At 41.7% G+C, this 18,354-nt stretch overlaps 1 protein-coding gene across 2 annotated transcripts in view; it reads left to right on the plus strand.

Moving 5' to 3' along the window:
* The window catches only part of LOC308677575 (integrin alpha-X-like), a 57,073-nt gene that overhangs the window by 20,437 nt on the left and 18,282 nt on the right, over positions 1-18,354 (plus strand). For both annotated transcript variants that reach the window (XM_081344110.1, XM_081344111.1), the window contains 9 exons: positions 32-170; positions 3,476-3,564; positions 4,715-4,835; positions 4,936-5,072; positions 8,844-8,984; positions 11,154-11,357; positions 11,473-11,603; positions 13,935-14,098; positions 17,424-17,575. In XM_081344110.1, coding sequence (XP_081200236.1) covers positions 32-170; positions 3,476-3,564; positions 4,715-4,835; positions 4,936-5,072; positions 8,844-8,984; positions 11,154-11,357; positions 11,473-11,603; positions 13,935-14,098; positions 17,424-17,575 — 1,278 coding nt within the window. The remainder of the gene's footprint in view (positions 1-31; positions 171-3,475; positions 3,565-4,714; positions 4,836-4,935; positions 5,073-8,843; positions 8,985-11,153; positions 11,358-11,472; positions 11,604-13,934; positions 14,099-17,423; positions 17,576-18,354) is intronic.

The following is an 18,354-nucleotide window of genomic DNA, read 5'->3' on the forward strand; positions in this document are numbered from 1 at the left end:
TCTCTCCCTTCCTCCCACTTGTATCCATCAGGTGGGTCAGAATTTCTTGACAGTTCAAGATGAGCTGCGCAGCATTGCTTCATCAAATGAAAATGTCTTCCCCGTGGAAAGTTTTGACGCACTTGATCAGCTTCACAAACAGCTGGGGGATAAGATCTTTAATATTGAAGGTTTGAAACCATCCTTTTCCAATTATTCTCTCTCTGATGCTCTTCAGAGGGTGATTTGTTTATTTTTTTTCTAATTCTTAAATTTTCTTTTGCTGGCAAACTATAAGAGCTTCCCTGCTCTTCTCTGCAATTTATCTCAAGGCTGAGGTAAATAAAAATGATTTATCTCAAGGCTGAGGTAAATAAAAATGATTTATCTCAAGACTGATATTATTATTGGATGAAGAGTCAACCCACCTTGGTTCTGCAGGGCAGCAATTCTTCAGCCCATCTCTGGGGAACTGAAAATGATAATAAAAAGATAAACAAAACTTTTAAAATTTGGCAAATGGCATGCTGATGAGGGAACAAGGGCGTTTGCTTCATTCATTACAGAGTATGTCACTACAGGAACTCCTTGACTTCTGACTGGTTGTTTAGTTCAAAAATACAACCTGCCTCTATCTTTACTAGAAGATTTCCAAAGTCCCTTCCAGTGCTTTTTTTGTAAAAGAAAAAGTTGCCAGAACTCACACATGTCATACAACCCGCCTTGCCTACCCTACAAGGTTCCATCCAAAAAAGGTGCCGGAACTCCGTTCTGAGCGTTCTATGACAAAAAAAGCCCTGGTCCCTTCCAACTCTGTTATTCTGTTCTGTTCTATTTCTATTTCTATTTCTATTTCTATTTCTATTTCTATTTCTATTTCTGTTTCTAGTCTATTTCTATTTCTTGTTCTTGTTCTTGTTCTAGTTCTAGTTCTAGTTCTAGTCTTTCTATTTCTATTTCTTTTTCTAGTTCTAGTTCTAGTCTATTTCTGTTATTTCTATTTACTTTATGGGTACTTATGACTCGGATTCAGAGTTCCAATAGTACCCTATCCTTCGTGGCCTCATGACTGGACTTCAGGCATTGGATAATATGGCCACGTTTACAGCCATTTGCAGTGTCCAGCAATTATGTAACTCAGTGGTGGGATTCAAATCATTTAACAACCAGTTCTCTGCCCAAATGACCATTTCATTTGATTTCTGTTGCTCGTCTCTCGGACTTTTGGGGAGGGTTTTTTTTTCCCCACCTGGAGGGAAGTTGAACGAAAACCAGACATGTTTCGGAAAACAGAGATTTCTCATATCCGGTTCGCCGATTATAACAAAAAATTAGGTAACAAAAATTAGGTATTGGTTCTGTCGAACGGGTGCGAACCGGCTGAATCATAAAAACGCTTTTGCCGAAAACCAGCATTTCTGCTTTTTTGGCAAAACTGCACCATAAGTGAACTATTGTTTAACGACTGCAGCTTTCGCTTAACAGCCACAGTGTTTGCCCTTAACAAAGGTCACATTTGCTCACTGACTGCCGCAAAAAAGCCTAAAATTGGATTGGTTCTGAGACCAACCCATTTTACAACTCTTACAACTTACGACCATTGCAGTCATAACTTAAGGACCACCTGTATTCCATTTGTTCCTTTGTTACTCAAGCAACTATATTCCACAATACAGTACAGGTAGTCCTTAAAACCACATTTGAGCCCAAAATTTCTGTTGCCAAGTGAGACGGTTGTTAAGTGAGCTTTGCTCCATTTTATGTCTTCTCTTGCCACAGTTGTTAAGTGGATTGCTGCAGTTATTTTGTTAGTTAACACAGTTGTAAAGTGAATCTGGCTTCCCCATTGACTTTGTCAAAAGATCGCAGAAGGTGATCAGCCCACGCCAGGATATTGCAGCCTTCATTAAATACAGGCCAGTTGCCAAGTGTCTGAATTTTGATCACACGATGGGAATGCTGCAATGGTTGTAACTATGAAAAACAGTCATAAGCCATTGTTTTCAATGCTTTGTAACTGACTGGTCACTAAATGAATGGTTATAAGTCAAGGACTACCTGTAGTTTCCCAGGGTCTGAGGGTAATACAAGCAGCATGTGTATCTGTAATGCATGCTCCACCCCTTTTTCATTAGTACATTGTACACATGTCCCAAAGGGCAAAGCTTGTGAATGTGACGTTGTAGCTCTTCTTTTCCTTTACTCCATGCATCATATGAGGAAAACTCTTGAGGGGGGTGGAAACTTGCTAGCAAGATGAAAACACAAAAGGAATATGTGCTAATTGAGACAACCCAAAGGTGTTTTTTCACAAGGCAACTGGACCTTCTTATTTTTCTTCGAAGACATTTCACTTCTCATCCAAAAAGCTTCTTCAGCTCTGACTGAATGGAATGGAAGGATTTATAGTCCTTGCAGATAGCTGGTCCATTTGCATTCCTTTGGAGCAGGGGTGTCGCGACGTAATGTGACTTTTTCCCCCCCATTGCCGGCAACGGGGTGGGCGCAGAGGTGGGATTCAAATATGTGAACAACAGGTTCTCTGTGTGGATGCCACTTCTGGAAGTCCATTCTGGGTCTGGGCAACCAAAAATTAGCTACCGGTTCTGCTGAACTGGTGCGAACCAGCTGAATCCCACCACTGGATTAGGCCCCATCATGTTCGCCAAGACGCATCCGGCTCGCAGGCCGGCAGTTTGACACCCCTGCTTTAGAGAGTCGTTGAGGCCACCTGGAGGTTTGTCTGTGTCCTCAGGGTGACTTGAGTAGTGCAAATGGTTGTGGAGCCTTCTTGGAACTGCTGAAAGGACTCTGATGTAGCTTGGAGATAGATGATGTCCTATCCCTTCCCCTCTGTTGAGAGAGGGCTGTTCAGTTTTGACATAGATGGCCTCTTTGATCCCTTTTTCAAACCAGCGGTCCCCTCTGTCCAGAAGACAAAACACAGGAACCAAAAACCAATAATCAAGGCTGAATGCAAAAATTATTCATTCAACGCCTACCGGAAGAATTCCCTCCAGAAAATAATGGGCAGGACTCTTAGAGACAAAAGGATGCCCTCGTATTTATCCATTTTAAGAAAGGAGAAAATGATACAGTCATAAATATGCATGAGTAATAAACCATGAATATTCATAATTAGCAAACTTCATCGCCCCTCCACTGTTACAAACCTCAAGAACAGGGTTGTCTGCCAGCCCACGGGCCGGATGCGTCACGCCAAAACCGCCCCTACCCCATTGCCGGCAATGGGAAAAAAGTCACGATACGTCACGATACGTCACGTGACGTCATGAGTTTGACACCCCTGCTCAAGAAGGAGTGATTGGATTCCACAATCATGACATCACACACACAGGCCTCATAGCGGCGAAGCTCATAGAAGCCACTGATAGCGTTGGAAACTGCCTATATTGATCACATGGTTTATAAATTCAAGTATTTTGATGCTGCTGCCAATTATTGCTCCTAATTATTTTTTTCTTCTTTGAAAAAGGAGTCTCTAAACCATCTCCTGATGCCTCACTCAGCAGTTTTTTCGAGAAAGAATTTTCCCAAGGTGGATTCAGTTCCCTTCTTACACCAGTGAGTAGATACCATGTACAATACTAGTTTGTCTCCTTTCTTAGTCATATTTTAAAAAAAAGAAAAGAGCCTTAAAAAAAAGCAGAGGCTTGGAATTTTAAGGCATGGTATAGATGTTTTAAGCACCCATTCTCACCCATAGTGCTTCTCTAAATCCAAAGTGGGGGGGGGGAAAGTGTGTGGTGGGGAGAAGTTTGAAAATTTTACTGACTGTTTTCATAGCTGAAAGTCACAGGAGACCCTGATTTGTTTACCACTATTTTAGGGAATAAAACCATCCACTTTTTTTTAAAAAAAGAATCCTGCAGTAGGCTGCTCTGAGCCTATAGGAGAGAGTAATAAATAAGTTATTAAAACCTGCACATAATTTCCTTGTGGGTGGGAGAATGGGGATTTATTTACTTATCTATTTTTCACATTTTTGAACCACCCACCATCCTCCGAGAGGGAGTTTGGCTGCCGTTCAAGAAAAAAATGCCCAGCTCTTTCACGTTTCTCTTGGATTTTTATGGTACCGGTAGTCCTTGACTTACAACAGTGACCGTCCAAAATTACAAGGGCGCTGAAAAAAGTGATTTAGGGCTGTTTTTTCACACTTAGGACAGTTGCAACATCCCCCATGGTCACGCGATCAAAATTCAGATGCTTGGCAACCGGTTCATATTTATAACAGTTGCAGTGATCATTTTTTGGTTGTGATCATTATTATTATTTTTTTGCAACCTTCTGACAAGCAAAGTCAATGGGGAAGCCAGATTCACTTAAGAACCGTTTTAATAACTTAACAACTGCAGTGATTCGCTTAGCAATTGTGGGAAGAAAGGTCGTAAAATGGGGCAAAACTCACTTAAGAAATTCTCACTTAGCAACAAAAGTTTGGGCTCAGTGGTGGTCGTAAATTGAGGACTACCTGTTGTTGGTGAAAAAAGTTACGTATTAGGATTTATTCTCACTGGCCCATAGCTGACTCCGCTTTCCATCCTTCTGAGGTCAGTAAAATGAGGACCCAGATTGTCGGGGGCCATATGCCGAGTCTGTAAACAGCTAAGAGAGGGCTGTAAAGCACTGTGAAGCGGTATATAAGTCTTAAGTGCTATTGCTAGATGACGTGTCCCTCTTTCATCTCCTCCTTGTTTGCTTTCCTCTTCAGGAACATGCAGTGACTGGAGCTGTCGGTGCTTATAGCTGGACTGGAGGTTTAGAAGAAGCATCCTTTGGAGAAACTCCTCAGATCAAATTCCTGAATATCAGCATCAATGAGTCGTATATAGGTGAGTGATGGAGGCGGGTCTTATTCTCCACCCTTTGCCCCAAAGTGTTAAATTGGCCAAATCCAAGAACCACAGGTTGTCTCTTCTCTTTGCTGGACAGGTTACTCTGTGGCTTTAGCTCGCTTTCACCAAAGGACCTTCTACATCACTGGAGCTCCGCGGTACCAGCACGTTGGCCAAGTCCTGGTCTTTGAAAGCAAGAGTGGAAGCTTAATAGGGAATATTCAGGGTCAACAGGTAAGGGAGGATAGGAAATGGAATGCAGATCAGCCTCTATTGTCATGGTGGAGGAATTGTGAAACTTCATAGGATTTTTGTTTTGCATCAAGAATAGGGTTTCATAATCTAAATTCATAACTAGTCCAAATCCAGCAGAGGTTCTGCTAGAATTTAGGCATAAATGGAAGAGAGAGAATTGTTCTCAGAGGCAATTGAGAATAGGGGAATCCTCAGTGCAGGTGGTGCTCACTTAATGACCAGTCATTTAACAACCATTCAGAGTTACAACGGACTTCCCCAGAGCCGGTTCTGAAGTTCCAATGCCTGCACCAACACATACACAACTGCAGTCCTGTTTTTTGCATTTTGAGCACTTGGCAGCTGGCTCACATTTATGACCACTTGCGGCATCCTGTGGTCACACGGCCACAATTTTCACTTTCTTTCTTTTTTTTTTTTGCCAATTTCTGCCGTTTACATCCTATTTCCAGCAAACACTTCCCATTGAAGAAAATAGCCTCACTGAATAACCATTGCGTTTGCTTAACAACTACAGCAAAAAAAAAAAAAGTCATAAAATCAGTCAGGATCCTGTGGTGATCCGTTTAATGGCTGCCATGACTTATAACCAAAATTCAAGGTCAGTTACACTTATATAGTAAGTCAAGGACTACCTGTATATGGTTGGATTTGCTTGCTGGGCCTAATGAGGGTTGGAATGCTACACCAACCATCTGTTTTATTTAGTAATTTATTTGACAGACCCTTGGTGGAGCAGTGGGCTAATGCCTCCTTAAGTAACACCAGCTGCCTGCAATTAGTGCAGGTTCGCATCCCACCAGGCTCAAGGTTGACTCAGCCTTCCATCCTTCCCAGGTAGGTAAAATGAGGACCCAGATTGTTGGGGGCAATTAAGCTGACTTTGTAATAATGCCGCTTGGGGTGTGTGTGAAAGCCCTAATAAGCAGGCATATACATAGAATGAAGGCTACTGCTAAGCTTGTAAGCCGCCCTGAGTCTTTGGAGAAGGCCGGGATATAAATGGAATTAAAATAAAAAATAAAAATAAAATTTTTTCCGCTCAGCCATGAGCATTTTAGGTGGCTAAGACTCAGTAAAAGGCAGCACAGAAATACAAATTCGTAAATCAAGATCAACCCAAGCATCCATTAGCTATTAAAAGTTTGGCAAAAGGAATGCAATTTGGCCACTCTAGTAATGGGAACTGAACACTTTTCCCAAGGAAGAGAGCACGTACAGCGTGGCAGCCGTGCAGAAAGCATCCTATTCCTAGGTGCCAGAATAAGAAGCCTCTGTTGAGAAGATCTCTAGATTCCTGTGGCTGGGTAGATCCTTAATAATAGAATTAGTCTCCCTTTGATAACCAGGGCCTCAGCTAATAAAACCTCTGGGATAGTCAAGCGCAAATAGCCAAATAGCCGTTCGTTGAGTTCAAATTATTGAAGAGGTTATTTTTGCGACCTATGCACAAGAATCTTGTGTTAGGTCTCTTTCGTGGACACTTTTTGCTAAGTGGGGTCTATTCCGTGGCTGCCTCGGTCCACCTGCTATAGGTTCTTCTTGCTATGTGACCATCCCATTTCCATTTCCATTCTTTTACTCTCTTGACAATATTGCATACTTTCATTTGTTCTCTAATCCGTGTGCGGTTCTTCCTGTCTTGTCTTGCAATGCCGAGCCTGTATCTTTCCATGGCTCTTTGTGCCACTCGTAGCTCACAGTAGAATACAGCTGGAAGGGACCTTGGAGGTCTTCTAGTCCAACCCCCCGCTTAAGCAGAAGAACCTGTCCTATTCCATCTCAGACAAGTGACTGTCCAGCCTCTTCTTAAAAATCTCCAGTGAAGGAGTGCCCACGATTTCTGGAGGCAAAGCTGTTCCACTGGTTAATTGTTCTAACTCTCAGAAAGTTTCTCCTTAATTCCAGGTTGCTTCTCTCTGATCAGTTTCCAACCATTGTTTCTCGTCCTTCCCTCTGGTGCTTTGGTGAATAATGTGACCTCCTCTTCTTTGTGGCAGCCCCTCAAATACTGGAACACTGCTGTCATGTCACCCCTATTTCTTCTTTTCTTTAGACTAGCCAAGCCCAAGTGTCAATTGTGATGATCGTGATGATACACAAGAATCTAGTCAATTAACAGTCAAAACTACATTGGTGTTAGTGCAGTACTATGTGGTCCTGTGTCTAATCTCTTTACACACACACGTACACACCAGAGTGGAGAAACTGCCTAAACAATCTATCGATGGCTGGGCAGCTTTTCTTTGCGCCACAGCACTTCCTTAAAAAGGGCTAACCACAAACTAGCCAGTTCAGCTCTGTGACCTTTTTCTTGCATATTTTTTTTCTATTAAGACTTTTGAAAAGGAGATTAAAAACTTACGTGAATTAATAGAGAGCAAAGAAATGAAAGAAAAAAGGGGGGGGAGAGGCAAAAAGCAGAAGAAATTTTAATTTTAATTTAATTTATTAATATTTCTATACCGCCCTTCTCCCGAAGGACTCAGGGCGGTGTACAGGGCAAGAATAAAACAGAGAGATTTACAAAAGATAAAAGATAATTAAATACATGCCCAATTAAAAATACAGTTAATACATACTAAAAAACCCCAATAAAAATAGTAAAAAAACCCCACCAATCCCCCCTCAGGCCAGGCTGGCTTGCTCGAACAAGTATGTTTTCAGATCGCGGCGAAAGGAGCGAAGATCAGGCGCCGTCCGGAGCTCAACCGGTAGCTGGTTCCATAGCTCCGGGGCGCCCACAGAGAAGGATCTCCCCCTGGGGGCCACCAGTCGACATTCTCTGACCGGTGGCACCCTGAGGAGGTCCTCTCTGTGGGAACGCACAGGGCGGAGGGAAGTAGACGCCGGCAGCAGGTGTTCCCTACGGTACTCCGGACCCCTGCCATGTAGGGCTTTAAACACCATTACTAGCACCTTGAATCTCACCCGGAAGACAACTGGCAACCAATGCAGCTCACGGAGCAGAGGTGTAACATGGGAGTATCGGGAGACTCCCAACACAACTCTCGCGGCTGCATTCTGTACCAGTTGGAGCCTCCGGGTGGTCCTCAAGGGAAGCCCCATGTAGAGAGCGTTACAGTAGTCTAGACGAGAGGTCACGAGCGCATGAGTGACCGTGCATAAATCATCCCGGCTTAGATAGGGCCGCAACTGGCGCACCAGGCGAACCTGGGCGAAAGCCCCCCTAGTCACAGCCACCATGTGATCTTCCAAGGTGAGCCGTGAATCTAGGAGGACTCCCAAGTTGCGAGCCCTATCTACGGGGGGTAATAATTCACCCCCCATGGAGAGAGATGGAATATCCGAATAGAAAGAAGAAAGAAAGAAAGAAAGAAAGAAAGAAAGAAAGAAAGAAAGAAAGAAAGAAAGAGAAAGAAAGAAAGAAAAAGAAAGACAGACATAGAAAGAAGTAGCTTTCTATTTTCTTTGCAGCGAATATAAGTACAGTTACAGAATTACCTCTTTATGTTGCAAAAAGGAAAAACTCTCTTTTTTTCCATTATCTAGTTCGTCCGATCATCAAAGCCATAAATCGTAAGATTGGGTTTTGTGGGTTTTTTTTGTTTTGAGCAAAAAAGTCACAAGGGGTTTCCAGTCAAAAATAGACAAGTAGATCATATGATAAACAAATAAATTACATGTCTCAACAGGATTGTCATGTTAAAATGGCTGGATATGCACAAAATGCTGGGCCTACAGGCTGTGTGTTGTGTGATCCCACCGGACGTGTTTCCTTCTTTTCAGGTGGGCTCTTACTTTGGTGCTGAAGTCGCCTCCGTGGACTTAAATGAGGATGGAAATACTGACCTCCTTCTAATTGGGGCTCCTCATTACTACAATGGAAGCCAAGGTGGGAATGTCCATGTCTCCTCCATCAACAGCATGGTAAGTGAAACCATTGGAGGAAGGAAGAAAAGCCTAGGATTGGGCAGAAGCTTTCTCACATTTAGTGAATTGTCTTTCACTCCATCTGTTCATTTTTTTGGACGAAATGCTTGGTAGTCTCAACAGGCTCTTAATAATAACGATAATAAAGTTGGAAGGGGCCTTGGAGGTCATCTAGTCCAACCCCCTGCTCAGGCAGGAAACCCTATACCAGTGATGGCGTACCTTTTAGAGAGCGAGTGCCCAAACTACAACCCAAAACCCACTTATGTATTGTTGGGTGCTGGGTGGGCGTGGCCCATTGGGTGGGTGGGGTCCATTGGGTGGGCGTGGCAGACTGGATGGGACTAAAAATTCAATCAATCAATTCCAACTTTGCGAGGTCTTTTTTTCCCCCCGCAAGAAGTTGAAATTGATTGATTGATTGAACCTTTTTTTTTTTTGCACACGGTGGCGGAGGCCTAAAGCGAAAAGGTTTTACAAACCGCAGCTGAAGGCCTAGGACTGAGGTGACAGCACGCGTGCCCACAGAGAGGGCTCTGCGTGCCACCTGTGGCACACGTGCCATAGGTTCGCCACCATGGCCCTATACCATTTCAGACAAATGGCTGGCCAGTCTCTTCTTAAAAACTTCCAGTGTTGGAGCGTTCACAGTTTCTGGAGGCAAGTTGTTCCACTGGTTAATTGTTCTAACTGTCAGGAAGTTTCTCCTTAGTTCTAGGTTGCTTCTCTCCTTGACTAGTTTCCATTCGTTGCTTCTTGTCCTGCTTTCAGGTGCTTTGGAGAATAGCTTGACTCCCTCTTCTTTGTGGCAGCCCCTGAGATATTGGAACACTGCTATCACATCACCCCTCGTCCTTCTCTTCGTTAAACTAGACATACCCAATTCCAGCAACCGTTCCTTGTATGTTTTGGCCTCCAGTCCCCCAATCATCTTTGTTGCTCTTCTCTGCACAATTTCTAGAGTCTCGACATCTTTTTTACATCGTGGTGTCCAAAACTGGATGCTGTATTCCAAGTGTGGCATTGTAAAGTGGTATTAACATTTCACGTGATCGTGATCCTATCCCTCTGTTAATGCAGCCTAGCACTTTATTTGGCTTTTCTTTTCCAGGTATTTCTGCCAAAGGAGGCAGATCATAACGAAATCTTCAAGGATTCTCCTTCACAGCTTTCATTCTTTAGCTTCAAATGCCAAAGTCTATTTTTTAAAAAAATCTAAATTATACACAAGCAATCCCTTTATGGGTTCCACTGGTGCAAATTTGCCTACTCACTAAAATTAACTTGTAGGTCCAAGCTCAATCCTCCTGACATGGTTGCAATTTACAGCTAGTCCTTGTGTTTACGATCACCATTGGGACTGGAATTTTGGTCCCTAAGTGATGCAGTTGTTAAACAAGACATCAAGATTCTATGACCACTTATGTCATGGTTATTAAGTGAATCACGCAGTAGATAAGCAAATCCAACTTCCCCAGTTGATTTTGCTTACAATCTCATGATTCCCCCCCCCCCAAAATGCCACAATTGTTGTAAATGCAAACTGGTTGACAAGTGCCCAAATTCTGATCAAGTGATGGTGGAAATACTGTGACGGTTGTAACTGTGAGAATGAGTCATGTCACTTTTTTAATGCCATCATAACTTTGAATCATCTTTAAACGAACTGTTGTAAATTGAAGACTAGCTATATTCACAGATATGCCCAGGGCAGCGAAAATTTTGAATTGTTACTCAGCACATGTCTGGCTAGTCTCAGTGATTTGCTGGTTGAAATGGCTAAGACTTTTTGATAAAACTTTTGATAAAAACTTCTTTTTCAGAACTTTATTTGTAATATACACATGCAGACATATTAAAGTGTCTTTAAACAAAGGCACATAAAACAAAGTTACCTATGGATTAGTGGACAAATAATGTGAACAGAGGCTGATAGGAACTTAATCCTGCCTTTCCCTAGGAACAATGGCTTGGTTTTGGCTAACACAACAGTTGCAGCATTTTTTGGAACATAACTACTGCAGATAATGAGAATTTACGGCATGTCACTTTAATCCAGCTACGCCTTTGTCATATTATATTAGGTCATCTGGCCAGATGCTTTTTTAATGAGTGCGTTTTTTTTATGAGTGCTTAAATATAGAAATGTATGGTTGTTCATTCCAGGGTAATCTTGTTCACCTTCAAACGTTGCACGGAGTCCCGGATAATGGACTTGGCCTTTTTGGGGCAGCTCTAGCCACATTAGGGGATATCAGTGGCGATGGCCTGACGGACGTGGCCGTGGGAGCCCCGATGGAGAATGAAAATCGGGGGGCCATCTATATCTTCCTGGGTGAAGCAGACCGACTGAAGGAAGTGCACAGCCAGGTAAGTCCAAATGTTAAAGATAAGAAAGGTAAGCACAGCAGTCTGAAGTTTCTCTACGTGTACTGATGTGATCCAGTCTTGATCTCTTTTTTTTTTACTTCCTTCTTCCCTGCAGCGGATTTCTGCCGCCTCTGTTTCTCCCACGCTCCAGTTTTTTGGACAATCCATCCAAGGAAGGTTGGATCTGAGCAGGGATGAGCTGACCGACTTAGCCATTGGAGCGCTTGGAAGTGCAGTGGTGCTTCGGTAGGGATTGGTGGGGTGGAAATGGGCATGGAGCAAACCTGGGCATTTTATGGCCTCCAGGCCACATCCGCCCGTTTGGCTGTCCCTGTCCTAACTGTGAAGATTGGTTTTATTTTGAAGGCGACTGCTATTTCCCCCCCCCCCCAATTTATGTATGTGAGCGTGTGCACGCCTGAGCACTTTCACAGCCCCATCGGTTCAGCCCTCCATAACAGACCCAGTTTCTCATGTGGCCCCTTGTGAAAACTTATAAATGCATTAACCCTCATGGTGTAGTAGGGTGTATGTGCAAAGTGCTCTGATAATATAGAATAGAATAGAATAGAATAGAATAGAATAGAATAGAATAGAATAGAATAGAATAGAATAGAATAGAATAGAATAGAATAGAATAGAATAGAATAGAATAGAATAGAATAGAATAGAATAGAATAGAATAGAATAGAATAAAGATGATTGGGGGACTGGAGGCTAAAACATATAAGGAACAGCTGCTGTAATTAGGTATGTCTAGTTTAATGAAGAGAAGGATGAGGGGGGACATGATAGCATTGTTCCAGTATCTCAGGGGCTACCACAAAGAAGAGGGAGTCAAGCTCTTCTCCAAAGCACCTGAAAGCAGGACAAGAAGCAACGGATGGAAACTAACCAAAGAGAGGAGCAACCTAGAACTAAGGAGAAACTTTCTGACAGTTAGAACAATTAACCAGTGGAACAACCTGCCTCCAGAAGCTGTGAATGCTCCAACACTGGAAGTTTTTAAGAAGAGACTGGACAGCCATTTGTCTGAAATGGTATAGGGTTTCCTGCCTGAGCAGGGGGTTGGACTAGATGACCTCCAAGGTCCCTTCCAACTTTACAATTTGTGATTGTGATTGTGATTGTGATTGTGATTGTGATTGAGAATAGAATAGAATAGAATAGAATAGAATAGAATAGAATAGAATAGAATAGAATAGAATAGAATAGAATAGAATAGAATAGAATAGAATAGAATAGAATAGAATAGAATAGAATAGAATAGAATAGAATAGAATAGAATAGAATTGTCACGGTTGACTTGCTGTGCAGGTCTGCTCCCAACCAGACAACAGTAATGGGAGGGAAGGAAGGCCTTGGAATGTAAGGGAGATTTGGGAGGGAACTCCGGAATGCAACTGTTCTGCCTGGAAGCCTGAGACAGACCCAGACCCCCAAGATCATCGACTGGGAATGTCCGAGGCACACAGGCTGTCTCCAAAATAAAGCAAGTACAACTGATTGGTGGGCAGTGGGAGATCGGAGGTCCAGGAGGGGAAAAGGAAAGTTTTCCTATACTGTTTGCATGCGAAAACATCAGAACTGCCTTTTCCACTTCTGTTCCCATATGGCTTTTCAGTAAAGTTATACTCCTGGAGAAAAAAATGTACCAGGAGTTTCTTTTGCTGTCTAATGCAGTGGGACGGTTGACAAGAATAGAATATAGTTTATTGGCCAAATGTGATTGGGCACACAAGAAATTAATAAAATATCCATCAGCTTAGGACAGCTTCTCTATCTGTCTGTCTGTCTATCTATCTATCTATCTATCTATCTATCTATCTATCTATCTATCTATCTATCTATCTATCTATCTATCTATCTATCTATCTATCTATCTATCTATCTATCTATCTATCTATCTATAGACCTCTGGGATAAAATCAATAAAAGTAATTTAAAAAATACCTTTGGGGCAGTGGGGGGATTCAGCCAGTTCGCACCACTTCGGCAGAACCGTTAGCTAATTTTTTGTTGACCAGGCCCAGAATGGACTTTCGGAAGCGGCATCCACACAGAGAACCAGTTGTTCACCTATTTGAATCCCACCACTGCTTTGGGGGCATGGCTTGGCCTGTGGCACAGTGGTAGTTTCATATTGACTTGGAACTTGTGTGAGCTGAGATGGTTGTTATCTGCAATTGTTAGCTGTGGAATCATAGCAGCTGACAGCTTCTAGCCAATCTTGTCTGGTTTCAGAAGCTAAGCAGGGCTGGTTATTAATTGTATGGGAAACCACCAGGATAGACCAAGGGTATAGAGTAGACAGCGTGGGAGGAGGCAATGGCAGATCACTTCTTGCTGCCAAGAAAATTACATGAATGAGTCGACAAAATCGCCAGAAGTTAAACTTGACTCTAGAGACTTCACCCTGGTTAAGGGTAAAAGAGGAATTGTGCTGCATATTGCATAGAGATACATGGGTATTGTGAAATGGCTCCTCTCCCATGGCCAGACTAGGCCTTACTAGAGATTTCTGTATTTTAGAAATCAGTTGGTTATGAAAAATCATACCTTTTTTATGCTTTCCAGATCCCGGCCTGTTTTCACTGTCCTCACTTCACTAAGATTCTTCCCTGATTTGATTCCTCTGGATGATCCAGACTGTGGAAACAGGAAGATTTCAAGAATTGGTTCTCGTGGGCAAGTCAGTCTTTGCTTCACCTTAACTCTACTCAGCATGAAATGGAGCTCTGGTAACATCTCAGTGTGACTGTTCTTTGGCATAATAATCTTAATTTTTAGGTTTTGGAACTCTCGTCTTTCCCTCACATTTTAGGGGTTGATAGTTTGCTTTGCAATCACTCTTTTTATCTGTCAACTTCTGTTTCTCATCAATTAACTTGTTTATTTGTATTCCACCTTTATTATTTGTATATATATTAAACTCATGTACTTAATACTCATTCTGTGAGCCGTAGCCATCACTTCCTACTACTAAGTTCCCCACAGCAACCCTGTGAGGTGGTTGGACTGAGAGAAAGTGATTGGCCCAAGGCCTCTTAGCTGGATTTGTGTCTGAAGTGGGACTAGAACCCAGGGTTTCCATAATACAATATAAGATATTGGCATTAATGTTTAAAGTCCTTCATGGTTAGGGCCTGGCTATTTAAGGGACTGCCTGTCTTATTTTGTACCCATCTTAACGGGAGAGGCTTATTTGAGAATTCCTCCCTGGTCTGAAGCCCATCTTCCTAATAATAATAATAATAATAATAATAATAATAATAATAATAATAATAATAATAATAATAATAATAATAATAATAATAATAATAATAATAATAATAATAATAATATTTTTTTTATTTTAATTCCATTTATATCCCACCCTTCTCCGAAGACTCAGGGCGGCTTACAAGCTTAGCAGTAGCCTTCATTCTATGTATATGCCTGCTTATTAGGGCTTTCACACACCCCCCAAGCGGCATTATTACAAAGTCAGCTTAATTGCCAACAACAACAACAACAATATTATATTATTATTATTATTATTATTATTATTATTATTATTATTATTATTATTATTATTATTATTATTATTATTATTATTATTATTATTATTATTATTTGGAAAGGACCTTGGAGGTCTACTAGTCCAGCCCCCTGCTCAGCTGGAATTATCAACTGGACTTTGGCTGAATTGGAACACCTAAACCAGAAAACGCGTAAACTTTTAAATATGCACCACGCTCTACATCCACAAAGTGACATCGACAGGTTGTACCTGCCAAGAAGAATAGGGGGCAGAGGGCTACTGCAAATCCACCAAACTGTAGAAGAAGAAAAATGAAGTTTGAATGACTATGTAAATCAAAGTATACAAAAATTGCTGCAGGCTGTGAAAACAGAGAGCATTATCAAAATAACAGAAACAAAGGCAGAATATAAGGAAAAATGGCTGGATGACAGATTAAATAGATGGAAAACCAAAGCTTTGCATGGACAGCATTTGGAAAACATTGAAGGAAAATGTGATAACAACTTGACATGGGCATGGCTTAAGATGGGAACCGTCAAGAAAGAAACAGAAGGCTTAATACTGGCTGCTCAAGAAAAAGCACTACAAACTAATGCCATGAAAGCGAAGATACAAAAATCTACTGACAATCCAAATTGCCGACTTTGCAACGACAAAGTTGAAACTGTTTCACATTTAATATGTGAGTGCAGCAAAATCACGCAAACTGATTACAAAGCTAGACATGACCGAGTTGCTAAACTAATCCACTGGGCATTGTGTAAAAAATACGACTTGCCTGTGTCCGAAAAGTTGTGGGAACATAGGGTGGAAAAAGTTGTCGAGAATGAGAGGGTGAAGATCTTGTGGAACTTCCGAATCCAAACAGATTGCCATTTGGAACACAACATGCCAGATATCGCAGTCATAGAGAACCTAAGCATACAGTAGATTGATATTGCTGTACCAGGAGATGCCAGAGTCGAAGAAAAAGAAATACCGTGACCTGGCCATTGAAACTGCGCAATTATGGATGAAACATGTAACAGTGATACCCATTGTCTTCGGGGCACTGGGAAGTATGTCCAAAAACTTTGCAAAATACATCCAAGAAATTGCAGCTTCCTGCAATAACTCCAGCAAAGCTACAAAAAACTGCGTTACTCGTAACATCTTACATTTTAAAGAGATAACTGGTTGATACCTAGGATGCTGGCAGCAACCCCTGTCAACCATTAGTGCCAGTCAATTTGAGTGTTCAGTTGACTGAGTTCATGTTTTATGAATAAAAGTTTTATATCATAATAATAACTTGGAAAGGACCTTGGAGGTCTTCTAGTCCAGCCCCCTGCTCAGGCAGGAAAGCCTATACCATTTCAGATAAATGGCTGTCCAGTCTGTTCTTAAAAACTTCCAGTGTTGGAGCATTCAGAGCTTCTGGAGGCAAGTTGTTCCACTGGTTAATTGTTCTAACTGTCAGGAAGTTTCTCCTTAGTTCTAGGTTGCTTCTCTCCTTGGTTAGTTTCCATCCATTGCTTCTTGTCCTGCCTGTCAGATGCTTTGGAGAATAGCTTGACTCCCTCTTCTTTGTGGCAGCCCCTGAGATATTGGAACACTGCTATCATGTCCCCCCTCATCCTTCTCTTCATTAAACTAGACATACCCAATTCCAGCAACTGTTCCTTATATGTTTTATCCTCCAGTCCCCTGATCATCTTTGTTGCTCTTCTCTGTACTCTTTCTAGAGTCTCAACATCTTTTTTACATCGTGGTGACCAAAACTGGATGCAGTATTCCAAGGGTGGCCTTACCAAGGCATTGTAAATGTGGGAGCAGGTCAAGTCCTGTGTTGTGTTTGATAGCTGTCCTAGCTATGAAATATCCTTCCACAAGAACTGTGTTTAATCCTTGTTCAGTTGAGTTCTAGAAAATCTGTAAAGATACGATTTCAGTATTATTTTATCGTTAACTCAAATCTGAAATTTTAACTTTTTGGAGTTTTTAAATTATAAGCTTCCTCGATGGCTTGCCAGAGTATATAGCGGTACCTTGGTACTTGTCGTTAATTGGTTCCGAGAGGCATGATGAGTACAAAAAACGATGAATATCAACTTTTTCCCATAAGAAATAATGTAATAAGTCACAAGGCAGCTGACACCAGCAAGTTCTAGCTTGTCTGTTGAGTATCAAACAAATATTGAGTATTAGGACAAAATTTTCATGTCAAAATGCATTGAATACCAAATTCGATGAGTTTCAAAGCAGTTGAGTACCAACGGCAGTGTTTTTCAAATTTGTTGACTTTAAGATGTGTGGACATAGTGGCTGGGGAATTCTGGGAGTTGATGCTGGCTAGGGAATTCTGGGAGTTGAAGGTGCCAAGTTTGAAAAACACTGCTCTACGACAATTATAAATAGCAATATATTCCCATGTTATTTGAAATTTTTATCTGAATGCTAACTCATTCATTAACTTGTTTATCAAGCTCTCTTAGTCAATGATCATCTGGTTGAGGTTGCTTTCTTCTGTCTTCCCCTTTTGTTTTGTTTTTTTAAACAAGGTTCTTTGAAAGCCACAATCAACTTCAGCCTTCATGTTGATGTTAAACAGACCTCACCACGCCTGATGCTAGAGCATGAGACACCCAGTTTTTCAGATTCTCTCCAAATTGGAATTATGCCCATCTGCATCAACAAGACCCTGTGGGCTCAGGTAGGCACAATCAATCAATCAGAATAGAGCTGGAAGGGACCCTTGAGGTCTTCTAGTCCAACCCCCTGCTCAAGCAGGACACCCTATACCATTTCAGACAAGTGACTGTCCAGTCTCTTCTTAAAAAAACCGTCCCACAACTTCTGACGGTAAGCTGTTCCACTGGTTAAGGGCACAATTATGTCCTTATCCAAAGTGCCCAGAAGGGGATTCTAACAACTGTAGATGGGTCCATTAAGCAGGTAGCATCAAGATATCAGAAATTACATTTCACCAATCTGAAGTTTCTGGCTTCTTTGGATATTAGTCCTCATTCTCTCCCCCTCACTGTTAGTAATTGATAGATACTGTTAATCTTTCCTTTTTTTAAAAAAAAATAAGAATTTCTCATAGAGTAAAAGACAAATTACAAGAAAAAAAGGAGAGAAAGAAATGCAGGAAATGGAAGAAAAAGAAAGAAAAAACACTGCAGTGTAATGACTTCTGACCTTCTTTTCAAAGGACAACTCCAATTTTATAGTCTCTCTTCCCTTTTAGATAGTATAGTCCAGGGGTAGGTAACCTTGGCTCTTTTAGGACTCGTGGACTTCAACTCCCAGAATTCCTGAGCCAGCATGGCTCAGCTTGGAAACCTCTCCCTTTCCCCTCAGCATGGCTTGCTCAGGAATTCTGGGAGTTGAAGTCCACGAGTCATAAAGTGGCCTAAGGCCTAGGCCAGGAGTAGGCAACCTTGGCTCTTTTAGAACTCGTGGACTTCAACTCCCAGAATTCCTGAGCCA

This window comes from Vipera berus (genome assembly GCF_964194415.1).
Source record: "Vipera berus genome assembly, chromosome: Z".
In the NCBI taxonomy this organism is placed as follows: Eukaryota; Metazoa; Chordata; class Lepidosauria; order Squamata; family Viperidae; genus Vipera; species Vipera berus.